Source organism: Harpia harpyja, chromosome 17, assembly GCF_026419915.1.
Source record: "Harpia harpyja isolate bHarHar1 chromosome 17, bHarHar1 primary haplotype, whole genome shotgun sequence".
NCBI lineage: Eukaryota > Metazoa > Chordata > Aves > Accipitriformes > Accipitridae > Harpia > Harpia harpyja.
The window spans coordinates 8,487,172-8,504,804 of NC_068956.1; the positions used below are offsets into that span (position 1 = coordinate 8,487,172).

Sequence of the window (17,633 nt, forward strand, 5' to 3'; positions counted from 1 at the left end):
TAAGAAATGCTGAAACTGAGTTTTTCAACCTTTGGCCATAGTCTCTAAGCTAATCTTTGCAGAAGAGGAGGAAGGAATGAGGGCAGAGCTGTTAAGCAGTGATAAGGTTTTCCACTTTTCAAGCCGATGGTAACTTGCGAATGATGTACATAAAATAACTATGTTTTTTTCATCTGGACCCTACAGTGACATCTAATACAGTCTGTTACTGGAGCAGCTTACATCTGCATAGTCAAGAGTTCAGTTTTGGTTTTGTGCTGCAGTAGCGTCAGCAAATGTGTGAGAGCGTGAGCTCGTGTTTATACTTTTCCTATGTAAATAGCAGTGTGAGCTATGGACTGAGACATAGGGACAGATCTGAAAATAGAAGGGCGGGGGGGGAGAAAAAAAAAATTAGATAAAGGTTAGAAGAGAAAATGGTGGCAGCTGTGCCAGGGCATTGTTGGCATTGTGACTCTCAATGAGAAAAGGCAGGGCATACTGGTTTAAGCCAAGTTTTCTGCATCATCGGTCCCAGTAGAAAACACTTTTCATGATAATGTAAGCAGAATGGCTAAGGTGCCTTAAGTTCCATAGCACTGATCACAAAACAGAAGCTGACACACAAGCATTTTTCTGTAAATTCACAATTTAACTTAGGCTTTGGCCATGGTTTGCATGCTTACGTTACCAGCTCATGGGTAGGCTTTTATTTTGTGACAAGTGCTGTGTAATTCAAGGTGCCTTACCCCTTCATGAAGGCTTCAGGACTCATGCAGTAGCAAGTTGCTATATATAACTTGGTTCATGTAATTCCTCACTGCTTTGGATACCATGCTATCAAGGTTCTATTTTTGGTTTCATACTTATTTTTCTATAGGGTGGTAATGATTCATCCTGCATCAATAATCTGTTTTTTAAACTCTCTTTAATAAAATATCCTCAATGCTTAAAGTGTTTTTCTTCAGTGTGCAAAAAATGTTTAATTCATTCACTGATTTTATCATTTCTGTTTATAGGAGAGGTCTCCTCACAATTTACATGGCCAATCAAGTAAGTAGTCCTCTATTTCAAGAATAAAAATATGTAAGTGCCATTGGGAACGTATCTTATTTAAAATTGATGCTGAGATTCATTGCCTTTTTAAAGCTTCCAGGATTTTTCTTTTCTTTAAGAATTATGTGTTATTAGGTAAATAAAATTATCTTAAGAGCAAATTGTGACTAAAGGTCTTCTGGAAGTAGCTGTAAAGCAGAGGCTGAAAAGTATTTCATTGTGCTGTGCTGAAAACTTCTTTTATCATAGCCCCAGGAAAATGAGTAGTTTTATAGATCTTCTCCATAGTAGAATGGCATGTGGTATTTTTAATGTTCATTATTTTGCAGGTGAGTAATCCAACACCATATACTTTGGTTTTGTAATTAATTATTTCTCAAACTGATATCAAATATTGCACATGCAAACATGTTACACGATCATACTCCTTTGGAACTGATTTTATTATGCCAAAAGAATTATCTGAGATTCTGAGGTTTTTATAAAGTTTGAGTTGTGTAAAGAGTCAGGGAAACTACAGAAAATGGAAACAACCTAAGAGTTGTTTTCCAGACTCCTGTAACAATTTGCTGGGGTCTCAGTAGAGTCATGCAAGTGTAGAACTCTCTGATGATGATGATGATGAAAAAATTCATGAGTAAAAGTGATGAGACAAAGGCAGTGTATTGCAGTACAGACTAGGGTGATAAAATTGATACCTTCTCTTCCATCCTTGTAAAGTCATTGATTGTGACTCTTGTAATTCTGAAGATTTTAGGAGGGAGGTGACATCATATGTTTGCTAGCAGGTAAATATCCTGGAAACTCTCAATATGCGTTTGCCAAACCCATTACAGACTTCTCTTTCAAATTCTAGTGTTTAACAAGTTATTCTGTATTCATAGACGGCCTGTCATTACAGACTCACTTGTGAGTGGAGCTTACAGACTTCAGAAGAGAAGAAATTAATTATTGCCATTAATTTTGTTATTGTCAAGGACCACTTTAATTTTTATAGTTGCTTGACTTGAGTCCTTTAGAATTCCTTTTCTTTGTAAAGTTTTATTCCTAACTTGTAGAAAGATGAAAAATCCTTTTCTTGAAATTTAATTAATTAGATGTTCAGACCCTCAATAACATGTGGGAACAAAGTTGTATTCCTACAAGGATATGTTAACCTTGAAAGGTTTGAAGTTTTCTTTGAATTCATTGAATTCATTTCCTTGAATGCGTAGAAACTCCATGTTCAGGAAACATAGGTTATAAAAATGGTGATAATTAGTTGGGCATGTCATCATTCATTTGGGATGGACTTTTCAAGAGAAGGGTGAAATAGGTGTGCTTAAATAGCAGTACCTCTGAGTATCCCAATTCTGAGAAAGCTGTCATCATGTTCATGGCTCTTAAGCTGCGATGCCACACAGTTCACATGATGTTGGATGGTGTTAGGGGAAAAGTTAACTGATACAGTTACATTTTATTGACGCCATTCGATGCAATGGATATTCTCTTCAGCATAATAGTTTATTTTAGTCACAAATCTTTGGTGAACTCGGGGCTACCAGGGTTTGCTTCATAAACTGCCTTTGGTCATGACATACTTATCTTTTTAGCAAGCTGTGTAATCACGGTAGATGTTTCCCTATTTGTGTTGCTTGACTTTGGTTTAGAACTTTATATGCTTTGATAAGTTTCACTTAGAAATTTAGTAAGCCTTTAAAATATTTATTTCTGTCATCTGTGGATTGCAGCATGCCCCATTGTGAAAGCTGGCAAATTTTAATCATTAGTGATGGCAGCTAGATTGTGAAATTGCACTGTGTTTCTTGCGTTCTGTAGTGTCAGGACCTATTGAGATATTCATTGAACTAAATGTATTCCTTTGTTTTGTTTCACATTTTGCTGAACTATGTTTTGCAGCCTGAGCAATAATAATTGAGGCTTTTTTGTGTGATTCTTCATGTGTACCTTTGCCCGGCTAGACAAACAGGAGGTAATTGTAATTAGGTTTATTGGTTATAATAAGCAATTATCATGACTCTTGCTGCAGTGAATTATTATAGCCTTATTAGGGCTTTTAAATCAGAAAATTTTACTTTTATTGTCCTTTTGGCAAAGCGTGACAGTTTGTCCTCAGAGATGAGTTTACTTAGTGAAAAGGGGAAAGGTGGGTTAAAGTCTTTATGCATGGCTGCTGTTTCTCAGTTCAGTGAGTGAAATGCAGTAGAACGTGAAAGGCAGTAGGTCTAAGGACTCTTATTCTAAAGGTGATATTTTTATTGATTTCTAAGCTGGAGCTACTAGAAACAGATGAATAAGTGTCCTGGCTAATTTTAAATAAATCAGTGATTATAGATTTATGTGACCCTGAACTTCCCAGTTGCATTTCCTTGCTGCTTACACAATAAAATGACAGATTAAAAATAAGCTGTTTAGGTTATATATTTTCTATGGAAAAATTGAATAAAATTGCTTGCTTAGACTAGCTTTCTGCTGAACTGAAGCTATACAGCAATGCACTTCACAGCTTGTTTTTTTTTTTTTAAGATAAGAACTAGAAATAAGTATAGGAGTGAAGGATCTGTAGTTTTTATTTTGATATTCAGAGTCTAAAATCAACTTCTGAGCTTCTCACTGGAAGTCAGTCTTTAGAAGTAAATTAATATGCCTGAGCCCTAACATTGTTGAACATGTGGGTTTGGAGATTTTTAACTAGTTACAGTCTGAGACCTGATGCTTCTGTAATACCCCGGAGCAGAGTAGCAGTAGTCAGTGCTGTGGACCACACAGAAGCATGGAGCCTTTCAAGTTCTATTTTAGATTGCACATGTTAAAGTCAAGAAATTTCTAGAATCGTAAGAGATGCATTGGTAGTGAACATATAAGATGATCCTTCATGGATAATTTGAGATCAAAAGGAACCCCAAGATTCCAACAAAAGGTGGAAAGTGAAATGTAATCTCTTCAGTTATTTTTATCTGGAAAAGTAGATGATACTAATGACTGCCCACGAGTAAGATGTATAGCTCTTATATTTCAAAACAGTTATGGCATACTTCATTGTGAACAGCTCAACAGTTGAGTTGTTGCTTTTAAGTTGAAGAAACCATGTCTTTGGATTAGGAATTTTTTTTTTGTGTGTTGCAAACAAAACAAACAAAGGCTGCTTTCAATATGCAAGATAGGAAGAGACTAACCTGGATTAGGGTGAATTTGATGTAAAACTTTTGAGAAACAAAAATTTAGGAAAACTGCTATGTTGTCATTGAACTGCTACACTAAAGAGGCAGTTATCCTAGCATATGCTGAACTACAAAATGCGGGGTTTTTTTCCTTTATCAGAAAAAAATGGAAGTTTCTTCACGTGCAGTGTTTGAAATTCAAACTATGCATCACTATATCAAAGGCTTTCTTCATTTTGAACTATGGCTTCTAACGTATGGTGTTGTACTTACAAAATTGGAAATGTTAATATTAACGAGTTGGTCTTGAGGGTCATCGGTTAAATGATGTAAAGCTCAAGTATAAGATAAGACTGCTGGATGCAAAAGGCAGAGTGATGCCATTGAGGACTGGTTCTTGAGTGTGATGGGAGGAAGAGGTGTAGGAATCTGGCCCAGCCATAGAGAGAGCATTAGGGAGTGGAGAGGTATAAATTTGAAAAATAAGACAAAAAAGGTAGGAAGAAAAGGAGACAGAGACGTACAATCTAAAGATGAGAAATGAGAATTTATTATGGCAAGAGACATGAAGGTACTGGAGCTGGGCTGATGTAATGGGAGTTGGTTTGTGGGAGTGTTGTAGGTGTAATGAGTGGAAGAAAGATGAGAAAATGTAGAGTCTATTCTAGCTAAAGCAAAGAACAGATGATATTATGATAGGTTTGCGGGGAAATGAAAGGATGAATTTTGTTGCAAATAACATGAAGAGAAATTTAGCAAGAGCCCAGAAAGAGAGGCAGAGAGAGAGGGTATTATTGAAGTCCTGGATATGGGAGTTGGAGAAATTGTTGTCAGCAATTGCATCTGGATAAAGTTTACACAGAAATATGAAGATCTCGTGTTTTATTTATCGCTCTGCTGATGTTAGGTCATCGGTGCATCTGCCATTTATGAAGTATTGTACATGGGTCCTCATGTATGGGAGGAAGGGTACATCTTCCCAGATGCAGTGCAACACGGTGATCATACATTAAAGACTGGCGATAATGAAGAGAAATGCTGAGAGGACAGTTGAGAGTGTAAAAAGAGTGCAATATAAGGGAAGAACTTCAAAATTTTGTACATCCAAGCTTGTGACATTTTTTGGAAAACCTCAGAGAGCTGCTGCGACCATGTTCGCTTTAACAGCCTGCTGCTGAAGCTGAGAGCCTGCTTACCTCCTTGCTGTTCCTTTCAGACATACCAACTCCTTCCCTGTGACTGCTATTTCAGAAATACTTTTTTCATTTGTTTTTCAAGTCCAATTAAGAAATGGTTAAAGCTACCAAGAAATACTGTTCACATTAAACAAATACTGAACCGAACAAGTTGATCAAAGGCATTCCAGTGGGTGATGCTCTGCTTCTGTATATGATAGCGAACAAGTGATACAGCTGAGCACAAAGTTTCTTGCAGTTTTAAAGTAGTTCAAGCAGTTTCACAGTTGAATTTTTTTTCAGTTGCATAAATAGTCTAAATATGGGTTCATTTTGGCTGTATCTTTGTTTACTCCAACCAGTCAGTGTGAAGGCTGCATGTGAGTTGTGCTCTTAAAGCTTGAACTATTCAGTCTAGGAGCATCCAAAAATGCTGAAGCACAGACTTAAAAAGAAATCCCTCAGATCTAAAGGAAAAATGAGTATCCAGTGCTCTTAAATCAGCTCTAACTCCAGATATTTGTGTGGTTTTTTTACAGGGTGGAAGTCATAGTGATTCAAAATATACTAAATCGTCATGCTTTGCAATATTTTTAAAAAACCAAAGCCATTAGCCTAATTTAAGATATATGGCACATGCAGGCAGCAAAGTAGATACCAATCTTGACAGAGATAGGGCACAATATAAAACATGGTTCAGTTGTTTGAGGCCAAGGGCCCTCCAATATCACTTTCCATATACACTAAATTTGTAGTTACTGTTTCATGCTTTGTGGGGATGAAAGAAAGAGGAGTGAGACTTGCTATGGCAAGGGAGAAAGCAACAACAGAAATCCACTTTTAAGCTGTGCTTTTGCTGATCCTGCAGTTTTAAGTTTTTGCTAAAGGCAAACTGGGAATATTGTAAAGGAAGGTACTTGCACACAAGAAGTGCTCTGACATTGAGCATTCCTCAGTGATTTTTCTCACCAGCTTATCAAATGCTTTCTGTACAAAATGGTCAATGTGTCTGAGTTGTTGCGGATGTTTCAAGAAATACCTTGTGCCAGTTGCAATTGAATGCAGGAGGATACTATGAATAATACAGGCTGAAGGTGGTGGGGTTTTTTTTTTGTTTGTTTGTTTGGGTTTTTTTTTTTTGAGTAATTTGCTGTTTGACTATAAAATCATGTTTGTCATTTGCATAACTTGCAACTCTGGGAAATTACCACCTAGTGCTGTTATATGCTATAAAACATTGTTTAGCAATTCAGAAATATCCTTTAAAATAAAAAAAGTTCATGATCGTCATTCTTCATTCATAATTCTGTGAAATAATAGGTATTTAACACATCCCATTTGTTTTGGCAAGCCATTATATTTGGTTACACAGTTTATTTATTGTAATACACAAAAAATGTTTTCTGTTTAAACTTACTAAACTGACATTTTATAAACAAGGCACCAACCGGCTCCTTTTCTTCTCCATTGGGAACAATTCCGTTTCAGTAAAAAGATGGAGGCAATCCAGAATGAAGAAGCATGGATGGATTTACTTTTACCCAATACATATTTTAAAATTTTTGGAAGCGCTGGGTTCTAATAAAATGGATTTGACCACTCCTCCCTTTTCTTTTTAGATAATTAAAGTTTTGTTCTGTGCTTTCCTGTAATATTTAGCATTAACATTATACAAGGACTGCTGGGATGGGGGAGCTTAGCTATTCTTTTAGCATATTAGCTGAGATAGGAATACCTGGAATTTTTTTTAGGTTTCTAACATTTCAGAAGTAATCTCCATAACTGAAAGTGCATCACGTAAATGCTTGAGACACTTCTCTTCCAGGATGCTAGCTGTCCTCCTGCCACCATCCCTTCCTTGCTTTGTCACTGTTACCTGTGCCCCTCTTCTGGGGTGACAGCAGCTTTTGTTACAGCTGGCAGGGACCATGTATATTTATTCTCTAATGGTGTCCAGGGTAGATTCCCCTTTCATTCCTTGTGTTATCACCTTTTGAGTCAATAGTGTGTCAGTTGAAGTAAAACCATTCCTTAGTTTCTTCTTGCAGGCAAAAAAACCTTAAATACCAGGCTAGCTTTGTTGTTAGAATAGTAAGTCGTCTTATTTTCTTGGTTTTATAAGTTATTGTTAGAACAGCACAAGTACTTTGATATTTTGTTTAGATTGGATATTAGGAAAAATTTCTTCACCAAAAGGGTTGTCAAGCACTGGAACAGGCTGCCTAGGGAAGTGGTTGAGTCACCATCCCTGGATAAAAGACGTGTAGATGTTGCGCTTAAGGACATGGTTTAGTGGTGGACTTGGCAGTGTTAGGTTTATGGTTGGACTTGATGATCTTAAGGATCTTTTGCAACCTAAATGATTCTATGATACTCTGCTTTTGACCTCCTGGTTAACTTAGAGGAAGAATGTTCCTGTTTGAAAGCTCACAGGGAAGCTCTTGGGTTTTCCTCATTGAAAACCACACTGAGCTGGAACTCAGGATTGTAAAGTAATTCCTGCCGCGTGGAGGACGAAGCCCAATGTTGGGACAGTGTTCTGTAGCAATATACCAATCTCCCTAGGGAAGCATCTGTCATTGCTGCCTGGGTAAGGCAGGAGCAAAAAGGATAGAATTTAGTACTGTCTAGAAAGAAGTCTCAAGTGCTCACTTATGGCAAAATTTCTGCTGTTGCCTCGACTAACTGCCTCAGGTGATGACTTGCTGCTGGCTGAAGTTGATAATTTTTGAACTTCTGTTACAAGTTAAGCCTTTAATTTTAGTGTTAACAAGAAACAAGTCTTCTCTGGTATCAATTTAGACGTCGATATCAACTCACTAGTGTTTTCCCTGAGGCTACAGTTCTAATATATGCTTCTTCCTTAACAAATCTCAAGTCTGAAGCTCAGCTGAGAGTCCTGAATCCCCGTTTATAATAGTGGCATTTTTGCTACTATTTTGGCCCACATTGTAGCCTGGGATTTTGGGAAGGGTTGTTTGCTTCTACTTCTATCAGGTCATGCGATGTTCCTTGATTAGGTCCTGCCTTTTGTTGTGGAATGGTATTTTTCTGCTATTTTGTCATCTGGATTTAGGAGGAGAGCCTCTTCTGTAGCTTCTGCTTCTTTACTGCCTGGATCTTAGTGGAAAAATGAGGTAGAAAACAAAGAGCTCACATCTTTTCCATTTCATAGAAGGCATACTCAGATGGAGCTCATCTGACATTTGTTCTACGGACTTCACATCATTTACTCTGTCTCACAGTTTAAAAACAGGCAGAGTCTGCCCCTTGTTCTCAGAATGATACTTGTGGAGTGGCTGGTGTCACAGCATGGACAGTCAGGCATCACCAGTGCACTTTTTGACAGTGACAGAGGACTTGAATGTTATCTGGTTTACCAAACTCAGGAAGAAGAACCAAGATTGATGGATTTTTATCCTTTAGGTTTTAAAGAGCAACTCTCAAAGAAGAAAGCTAATCACACATTACTCTAGACTTGAAGAAAGTGTGCTTAAGTGAGAAATGTGGTTTGGTTTTTTTTTATATAATTTCAATAGGCAATCTTTAATACTCTATAATTAAAAGGCAATGAAATACAACATTCTCAGGTGCTAATGGCACTTAGATTATTTTGCAAAATAAAGCCCCAAAATAGGAACTTGTCTTTCAGGAACATCTCAAAGGAAGGAAAAAATCATAATGAAATGAAGGCTTACAGATTCAAAGATATGCATAACTAGAATATACTTGTTACTCATTCAGGTCTCTCTCCTTTGGTTTGCACTCTGACAGGTAGAATCGATAATTGAGAACTAGCTTTTATTAATTTTAAGCTCTTCTAATGCTTCTTATTTGCTGTAATACCTAGGTATGTATATGCATGTGTTTGCAGAAATAATTAAAAACCTCCAGCTTAGAAATAATTAAAACTAACTAAACCCTGTTTTGAATAAGAATATGGAAAAGAAAGCTTGTTTCCTCTTCTCAGAAGACTTGTAACTGTTCTTAACCTTGTCGTACTTCTGCTTTTGTCTCATTCTCTCAGCATCCCCAGGGTACAGAACAGTTCGAGACGAGATGCTGTTAATACCATGTACCAGTTGTATACCGGAGTGGTAAAGTAAAGGAAGTGTAAATGTAGTAGTAGCAAAAAGCCAAAATGGTTTCTATTAAGATGTTAATAAAGTTAAGGTAGACTACTTGAAAAGGTGCACATTTTTCTGAGTAGTTTGGAGGAGTATGGAAGTTGTTCAAAAAAAATGGGTGCTTTTTAATGCCTGACAGTAATGTTCAGATCTCTTCCACAGGTACTTAAGCAGAAGAAAAATTTTACCATTTCATGGAATCATTGAGTTTATTGTGGTGACTGTGCAGGGAAGTTTATTGTATGATCAACATTTCCAAACTCCTTGCTTAGAAATTAAATGCAGATGTTTTTAAATAATCAAAGACTTGGACATGTTTTATTCTAGTTGACAAATGCTCAAGACACTTTCCAAAAATTTTATTTTGGAATTCAGAATTAGATGCCATAAATGGGTAAACTATATACTTTACGCGTATCATGTTCTGTGGGATAGGCAGTTTGGCGACTGAAACAGGCAATATTGAAATAAATTGCTACTTTTAAATATAAACATTACATAAAACTCATATGAGGAGGGAAATAAGCTGAAGTCTTACTTTCTTTTGAATCGAGCATAATGTAGACTAATTTGATTAACAGAATACTTTACATAATCAAATTATGGATAATTCATGGCATTCAGTGATGATTTTAAAAGGTTGAAACTTAAGGTCATTGTCACTACCCCCACCCTAAATCTTTAAAAGCCAGGTTTTAAAATTAGGAGTCATGTGAACTTAAACATTGCTGATGTCTTCACTTTTAAGTAATACAGTAATAAAGTTAGATCCTGGCAGCTGGCGTTCTTGTGGATTGACATGGCTAATTGGCTTTGGCATCTTAGCCTCAGGAAACCTCATCCATCACTTCAGAGCAGGACATTTGGCAAGAGTCAGAGAAAACATTTAATACTTTGTCTCTTGTTTTCTATGCAAAGCTGCTTCGCATTTTTGAACTTTCCAGTGTATCTCGTTAGAAGCTCGGTGTAATACTTGTCTATATGCTCCTTTAACGTGATCTTTTACAGTGAATAACTACCCATTTGACTTTCTAGAATTAGCAAAAGTGTCAATATTGCAAATCAGTTTTGAGGCTTACCTCTCAGCTAAAGCTTATAGCTTATGCAGAATTTCATATCAGAAATATACTAAGTACTAAAGAAAGCTAGTTGACTTTTATAGTTAACTCTTTGGTAGTTAGTAATTGAGATTAAAGTAATGCTTAACTTCAGCTTCTGAAGAGCTCTCAGACACCCATCTTTAGTGCACATAGCATTTCTGATTACGAGAGTTGCCGTGGGCAGTGATTTGCTAGATGAAAAAGATGGGTCAAGAGAGAATTCAAGGCTTCCTAGCAGGTGAAAACCCAGTCATGTTTCAAGAAAGTTGAGGGTTTTCCTGGTGGAAGGAAAGGGCTTCAGAGGTCTTCTGGGGGAAGCTTGTGAGAGCAAGAGTCTCCTGTTCTTCCTACTTCACAACAATCTTAGGAGTCATCTTCCCTTCTCTCAGATCTTTATGTTGTCAGGCAGTCATATTTTCCTCCTCAAACCTTCAAGAAACGCAGGTATTATCCTTCTTTCTCAGCAGCAGTCCCTGTTACCTGGCAGTTTCTGCTGCCCTCTCGTGCTTCTGAGTTTGTGAGGTTTGGGAAGAAGGGGAAATGGCCCTGGTCTGGGAGAAGTGGGGGGAAAATGCAGTCCAAGGGCTGAAGAAGTTGAGGTGGACCTTAAGCGAAAGTAATGCTTTCTCTTTATGTGATAATGTAGGTGTAGAAATGGAAACTTCTTTGGAAGGGAGGGATTTTTTCCATTTGCAGCAATATTTGCCATTTGCATCTTTACCTCTGCTTCAGAACAACGCTCAGGGTCCAGGTGCTGCTGGCAGGAGGGAAATGCCCTGGGTGTTCAGCGAAGTGGGTAAAATGCTGCTGCAGGCTTACCGCTCCTTCCCTCGTCCCAAACCCTGAAGTCCTCCGCTGAAGCTTCAAAATCAGAGTGGATGTCCTGCTGTCTGTGGGAGTGGTGCATAACAAGACAGTATTTGAGGCAGTGGGCTATTAACGTATCTACTTTATCAAACGGCGAGCTGGGGCGTAAAGAATGAAGGAAAGGTGTTCTTGAGCTGGGTTGTCTGCAACTCTTGATGTTTTGGGTAACAGTTGTAATGACGTATTGTCAGATAGCAGATTTACCAGAAACACACAAAATTTAATCAGCTTGCTCTTGTTGGAGCACAAAGGAAATGGGCAAAGGCGTTTGTGCGTAGTCAAAGATCTAGAGGTCAGTGGATCAGCAGAACTGCTAACTGAGTGCATTGGCTAAGATCTGTAAATACCCACTTTAACTATGTGTCTCTACGGCCTTTTAACAAAACTGGGAAATGTTTTTGTATAGAATTTTGAAATCTTTATTTTTTGAAGTTTTGGCAGTCCTACTTAAAATCTTCCAGTTATTGTGTTGATGATAGTTGTTGTCAAGCTGTTCCATTACAGTTTCTGGGATTGATAAAATATTATGAAAATTAGTCTTGGAGTGAGTACTGATTTCATTTTATAGAATAAGAAAGCTTCAATTCCATGTTCAAAATACGCAGAATGAAAACATTTCTAAGAATACAGTTTACAAAGTGTAAGTTCATCCTGCTGGTTTGTGATTTGATTTTTTTTTTTTTTTATTACACACTGTTAATCTTACCATAGAACTGGTTGGTGGAATGAGTGTGCATTGTTTCTGATTAATTATATTTTACATTTAGTTATTATTTTCTGTGCTCCAGTTTGTTTGTTTTAGTTGAAATTAAATCCTTCATGCTTTTAATTACCTATATACACTCCTAGTATACTAGTGCCAGTTCTAGTCTGATATTGTTCTTGACATCATTTATAGGATAATGATAATTAAACAGAGCAGCAATTTCAGCCCGGAAATCATTTTGCTCCTTTTAAAACTCTAAGCTGTCAAAATAAAAGTCAATAATGTGTTTGCAGTGCTTAAATACTGGTTCCACAGAAAGTTTTGGAGCAAAAAAAAGTTTGGTCTAAAAATTATAAGCAGCTTTTTCTGTACAAAAGTGAGTTGTTTTGGAAAACATTAGTTAGCTTCTACTTTTTCACAGTTCTGTGATGCAAAACAAAACCTATACCTTTGCACATACAGTCTGAAATAATTGTTTCACTTCTACAGTTTGAAGAAGTATTTTCTGTGTTAAAAAGTGTGTCTCATGGCTATGTATAAAAATTTACAATAAGACTTTTGAAATAATAAGTGAATATTTTTACTTATGTTTATAATTGGATATAATGGATGTATAGCTATAACCTTGTGTAAACTGGCAAATGTTAACACGTGGCTGTTTAAGTTCTTTACATGATGCTGTTACAGGATATGTAGATTTTTAAACAGTGCTGAGACTAAGTTTTTTAATTGTGTAAATAGTCACTGGTTTGGCATTCAGGGGGAGGTGGTTCATTTAAAATCTTGTCTCTGTGATATGCTCCTTATGCCTCTAATAAGGTTAGAAAAGTGGAGGAGGAGAACTTCTAGCACAGCTTGTAAATGTCAGTCTGGATGGAAGACAGGTCAGCTTGAAAAAAATATTGGTGTTGGAAAAGTGAAAGGAAAAAAATCCTTTCCCAAAGCTGAGCTCTAACGAGGAAACATTATTTAAGAAAATGTAGAATTATGATCATTTTTGGTAAAGCAGAAGGAAGTAATTCTGAGGTATCAAACTACATCTAGTAAATGTGGGGAAAGTTGAAGACAGAATAAGATTTATTTTAGCTGCGTCTAAAGCTGACTGGTTTTCCTAAGGCAGTTTTTTATGTTGGTTTGAGCCCTGTTCACATGTGAAACTTTCCAATTAGTGTCCTGTCTTTAAGACTGTTCTGTCTTTAGAAGACAAACTGACTTTAATAGCATTTTTTACAGGAAGATCGAGAGACGAGTGTGACAGTGGGATTTTTTCTGAATCTCCTCTTCTGTCTTTTCTACCCTTTGCACACAATAGAGCAATGATCAGCAAATCAGACCGTTAGTCACTATGGAACTTTCAACAGTGCATCAGTTATCCTATCTTAGTACAATATTCTGTTAAATAGGGTTATTTCAGAGGAGCTGCATTGTTTGAGGTTGGTCTCATATGGTCACTTCCGTGCAAATCTTTAATGGTTTTTGTAACGTGAGTGGTGTGATTCTTCGAGGAGTTTCTTTATGGTTCAGCAATCTTTCTCTGTCTGCTCAGAAGCAATGGAGTACTTCAATAGCTGCTGCTCTTCTCGGGTCTTGAGGATTGCAGGAGATTTTTGCAGACTTTGTTAAAATAAGTCTGGAAATGGAAGTTCCACATTCAGTATTTCTAGGGAGAAGAATGATCTGAAGTGGGAATCAGGAAGCGGGGCTGAATGCCATCTATTTAAAAACATACGTTTCTTGACCTTAATACCTGGTTTGTGTTGACGGAACATGTTTTGTCAATGAATTGGCACATATGCGATGTTTCTGAATTTGTTAAGGATACCCACCATAGCTTGGGTTACAAAAAATATGCGCATTGGTTTCAGTAAGATGTGTTAGATTGACTTCCCATGAAGTTTAAATAACTTCATTAAAAATGTCCTGAATTTGTTTAACCCTCCTCCAAAATCAAGCTTAATAAATTGTCACCTTTGAATATTTTAACATGTTAATGACCAATTGCAGATCTCTTCATCTTGAAAAGTTATGCTTTCATTTATATAAAATCATCTGTGTCAGTAGTGTTGGGTAAAGTCACTGGTGGCTTCAGTCTCTTTCATTCAAGTTTGCTGGTACAATTCCTGAGACAAAATTCTGTTTGCAGCATTTCATATACATAACTTTCTGTGTTCTTTTCCAGATCAGTATGTTGATTAAAATGTCTTTAAATATCCATCACATTGCAAAAATTTTCAAAGAATGCTTGTACAGTTGGATTGGAAATATATATTCTGTGTATGTGTAAGCTCATGCCCCACTAGCTGCTTACAAATACTTTATAAATAATTGTATTTGCTTTGAATATTTGAAAATTGTAAATATTTTAGGTGTTTGAATAGGAATTTTTTTTTGTTTAAGAAGAACAAAAACCCTTCCCTGCTTCCTGACACACACACATGCACACACATGCACATACTGTCTTTGTCTCTATTTTTCTCTCTCTTTCTGTCTTTAGGGATGCTTTTATTAACCAGCAGGAGCTTTACAAATTATGGTCATTCTCCCATATAAAAATATGCAGTTGTCTTTGGTGACAACAGTTCCTTTAACACTCTGAAATTCTCTGCTGTCCAAGAAATGACTGCTTGAATAACCCTTTTGCTTTACATTTAAACCTTGATGTTCACCATGTCTCTTATTCTTAGCCTAATTAAGACTGCTGGGAACCGAACCAGGTTCCTGAGCATGTTAAGCTGTGCAAACTGGCCCCTTGAGTCCTGAGCCACCACTCTGGTATACAATATCAACCATTTTGTGTTGAAATGGATACACTGAACTTGAATATGGGCATTGTTTGCTAATGCTTGCAAATCATAGTAAGTTAGTGGCCTTAGGCAAAGCAAGAGGTAATGGGAATTCAGTGATGTAAATAACCTTGCTGGAGAACTTCGCCATGGTCATAAATAACAAAGCTCTTGGACACCTCCCCCCCTCGCCCCAAAAGAGAATCTATATGGGATTTTTACTGAATTGCATGACTGCCTGCTTATACTCCATTTATGAATCTAAATATACCAGAGGTTGAAGATATTTCTATTTTGATAAAGTTTGGAGTGAGGCCTCTCACTGATTTGTTAAGAAAGTCTTACTAATGGGCAATAATCTGTAATTTTTCACTCTGAATTCTAGCCTGTGTGTAATGTAGGTTGTATATTGTGCATGTAGAGACTCAAAGAACGTTTGTCAGACTAGAAAGATTACTTTTGGAATTTTACTGAATGGAGTTACTGCAACCTGTAGTTTGAGCAGCAACTTAAAGTCAAACTGATTTGTGTTAACCAACATCCTCTCATGTGGAAGGGGAGTTGGAAGGAAGCCTCAAACACAGGTCCAGGGTGTGGAAAACCTTCAACCTATGCAGTGAAAGTTTTCCAAAATAGCTGTGAACTGAAAACAGAAAAGTGTTATAAGCAGTATTAGGAAACTACAGCTACAGGAATTTTGCCACTGGGTTAAGAAGAAAGGACAGCATAGCAGTCTGTCAGTGAGGATCATGACCTTTAGCAAGAGTAGATAATGAATTACTTGAGATTTACTGAAATCATTAGATCAAAGAAACTGTTAGGCACTAAAATGAAGAAAGTAAGTCAGTGTTTTGCAATACCCTAAGAAACAAAACCTGTAGTTTATGTTAATTTTTGCATTTTAAACATAATTTTTTCAGTTCTTGGGTCATCTTGAGTGCAAAGTCATCATCAGGCTGTACATGTGGGTCCCATGCTATGGGCATATCTAAATTAAGCCATAGGACCATGTATTTTTGGGGGGCTGTAGTATAGGCATGGTTCTTTTCACTGCCTTCAACCTGCCAAGTCTACTTCACTGGCTTCAATGCACTGCAATAAATATTTGCAAACGTAATAATTCTACACTGATCTGTGGTTACTGTTGTTTTGTACTCGGTTGCATACTATTTATCTTCAGCAGTGTTCAAAGCATTGCTTTAAATTTTGACTTGTAATTTTAAATTCAGAGAGTTCATTAATCTGTTACTTTGCTGATATTTACCTGTTGATTAGAAAAATGAGAGAATTTTTTTAAAACAGGAAGTCTCCTTGATTAGAGATTTTTTTTGTTAAGGAAAACAAGTTTGCAGAGTGTATTTGTGTTAGACTTTAATGGGTCAACGTTATCATGAACAAAAAAAGTGTTTGTTTATATTGCTTGCTTTTAAGGAAAACGGGTGGGAACAAATGGAGCAAGAGTTTACAGGTAGTTTGAACAGGTGATTTGAAGAAAAATACTTAACAGCTTTGGCAATAGTGCTAAAACTGAATTTTGAGGACAAAAACCCCATCGGGAGCTCTTGGAATATTTTAAAATAATCACTAATATCTATTAGATTGATAAATTTCCTCTCATTATTCATTTTATCTCATTAAAACACAGTAACTCTGACAGCCTCTGTGCTATTTTTTTTTTTTTTTGTTTCCTGAAATATTTTTAGACTGGCTATTGAGATTATATAGACAAATATTTGGGTAAGCACATATGATGATCCTCAAGGTCCATGTTCAAATCTTAAATAGGAGCTTTATTGGGTAAAACCACCTGTGACTCCCAGAAAGATGCAACTTGGTGCAAATGTGGTCTGAGATTGTGGATACTGCTGGAAGTGGTAAAACTACAAAAAGTGAAGGTGTACCACTGGTTTGTACAAACTGTCACTGAGCAAAGCTGGTAGTTGCCCCCTGTTTGTCATTGGATTGGTAAGCAATGGAGTAGGTGATAGAGAAGCAAAAATGAGCAGAAAGGCAAGCTTACGAATTTTCCGATGTGTTACGTGATGGCTGAGGAAGAAAATGGAAGGTGAGAATAAGGAAAAAGGGTGAAGCGTATTGTACTTTCTGTGCTTATCTCAAAAACTTGTTTTGGTTTTTTTTTTCAAAAACTTGTTTTGTTTTTTTTTAATTTAAACACCAGCATTTAGGATTTTAAATATGGATAGATTTTCCTTTTATATAGTAATCGGAAAAGCTTGAAGATGTGTAAGATGTGTCTTTGGAAGAAAACTGGAAAAATAGATTGGTCAGAAGAAGGGGAATAATTGTTCACAAAGAGAATACCAAGATTGATTGATTGAAGAATTGATAAAATATTCCTGTTCTGCAAGTAAAAAAAAAAATACAAAGAAATTGTATACACACCTTAATGCTGAACTTAGAAGCACAGAACTTGATTTTTTTTTTTTTTTCTTTCTTCATATTGCTAGGTTTCATGGAACCATTAACTAACTCAATTTTTAGTTCTTTAAATTCAGCCACGGAATTTCAGGTTGGCACTGCAAAAATGAGGATCGCACAATTATGGCAAAATACTAGGTAATGGGGAGGAGCACTGATTGTCCTTGTCATAAATGCTCTGGAAAAGAGGAAACTGAGAAGAGAAAGTTTTATTATTTGTAATTTGTCTAGGATTGTGAA

General features: G+C 36.6%; 1 protein-coding gene across 1 annotated transcript in view; it reads left to right on the plus strand.

Moving 5' to 3' along the window:
• TMEM135 (transmembrane protein 135) overlaps positions 1-17,633 on the plus strand; it is a 180,473-nt gene that overhangs the window by 37,585 nt on the left and 125,255 nt on the right. Inside the window, exon 4 of the mRNA XM_052812750.1 lies at positions 999-1,032. Within this exon, the coding sequence (XP_052668710.1) occupies positions 999-1,032 (34 nt within the window). The remainder of the gene's footprint in view (positions 1-998; positions 1,033-17,633) is intronic.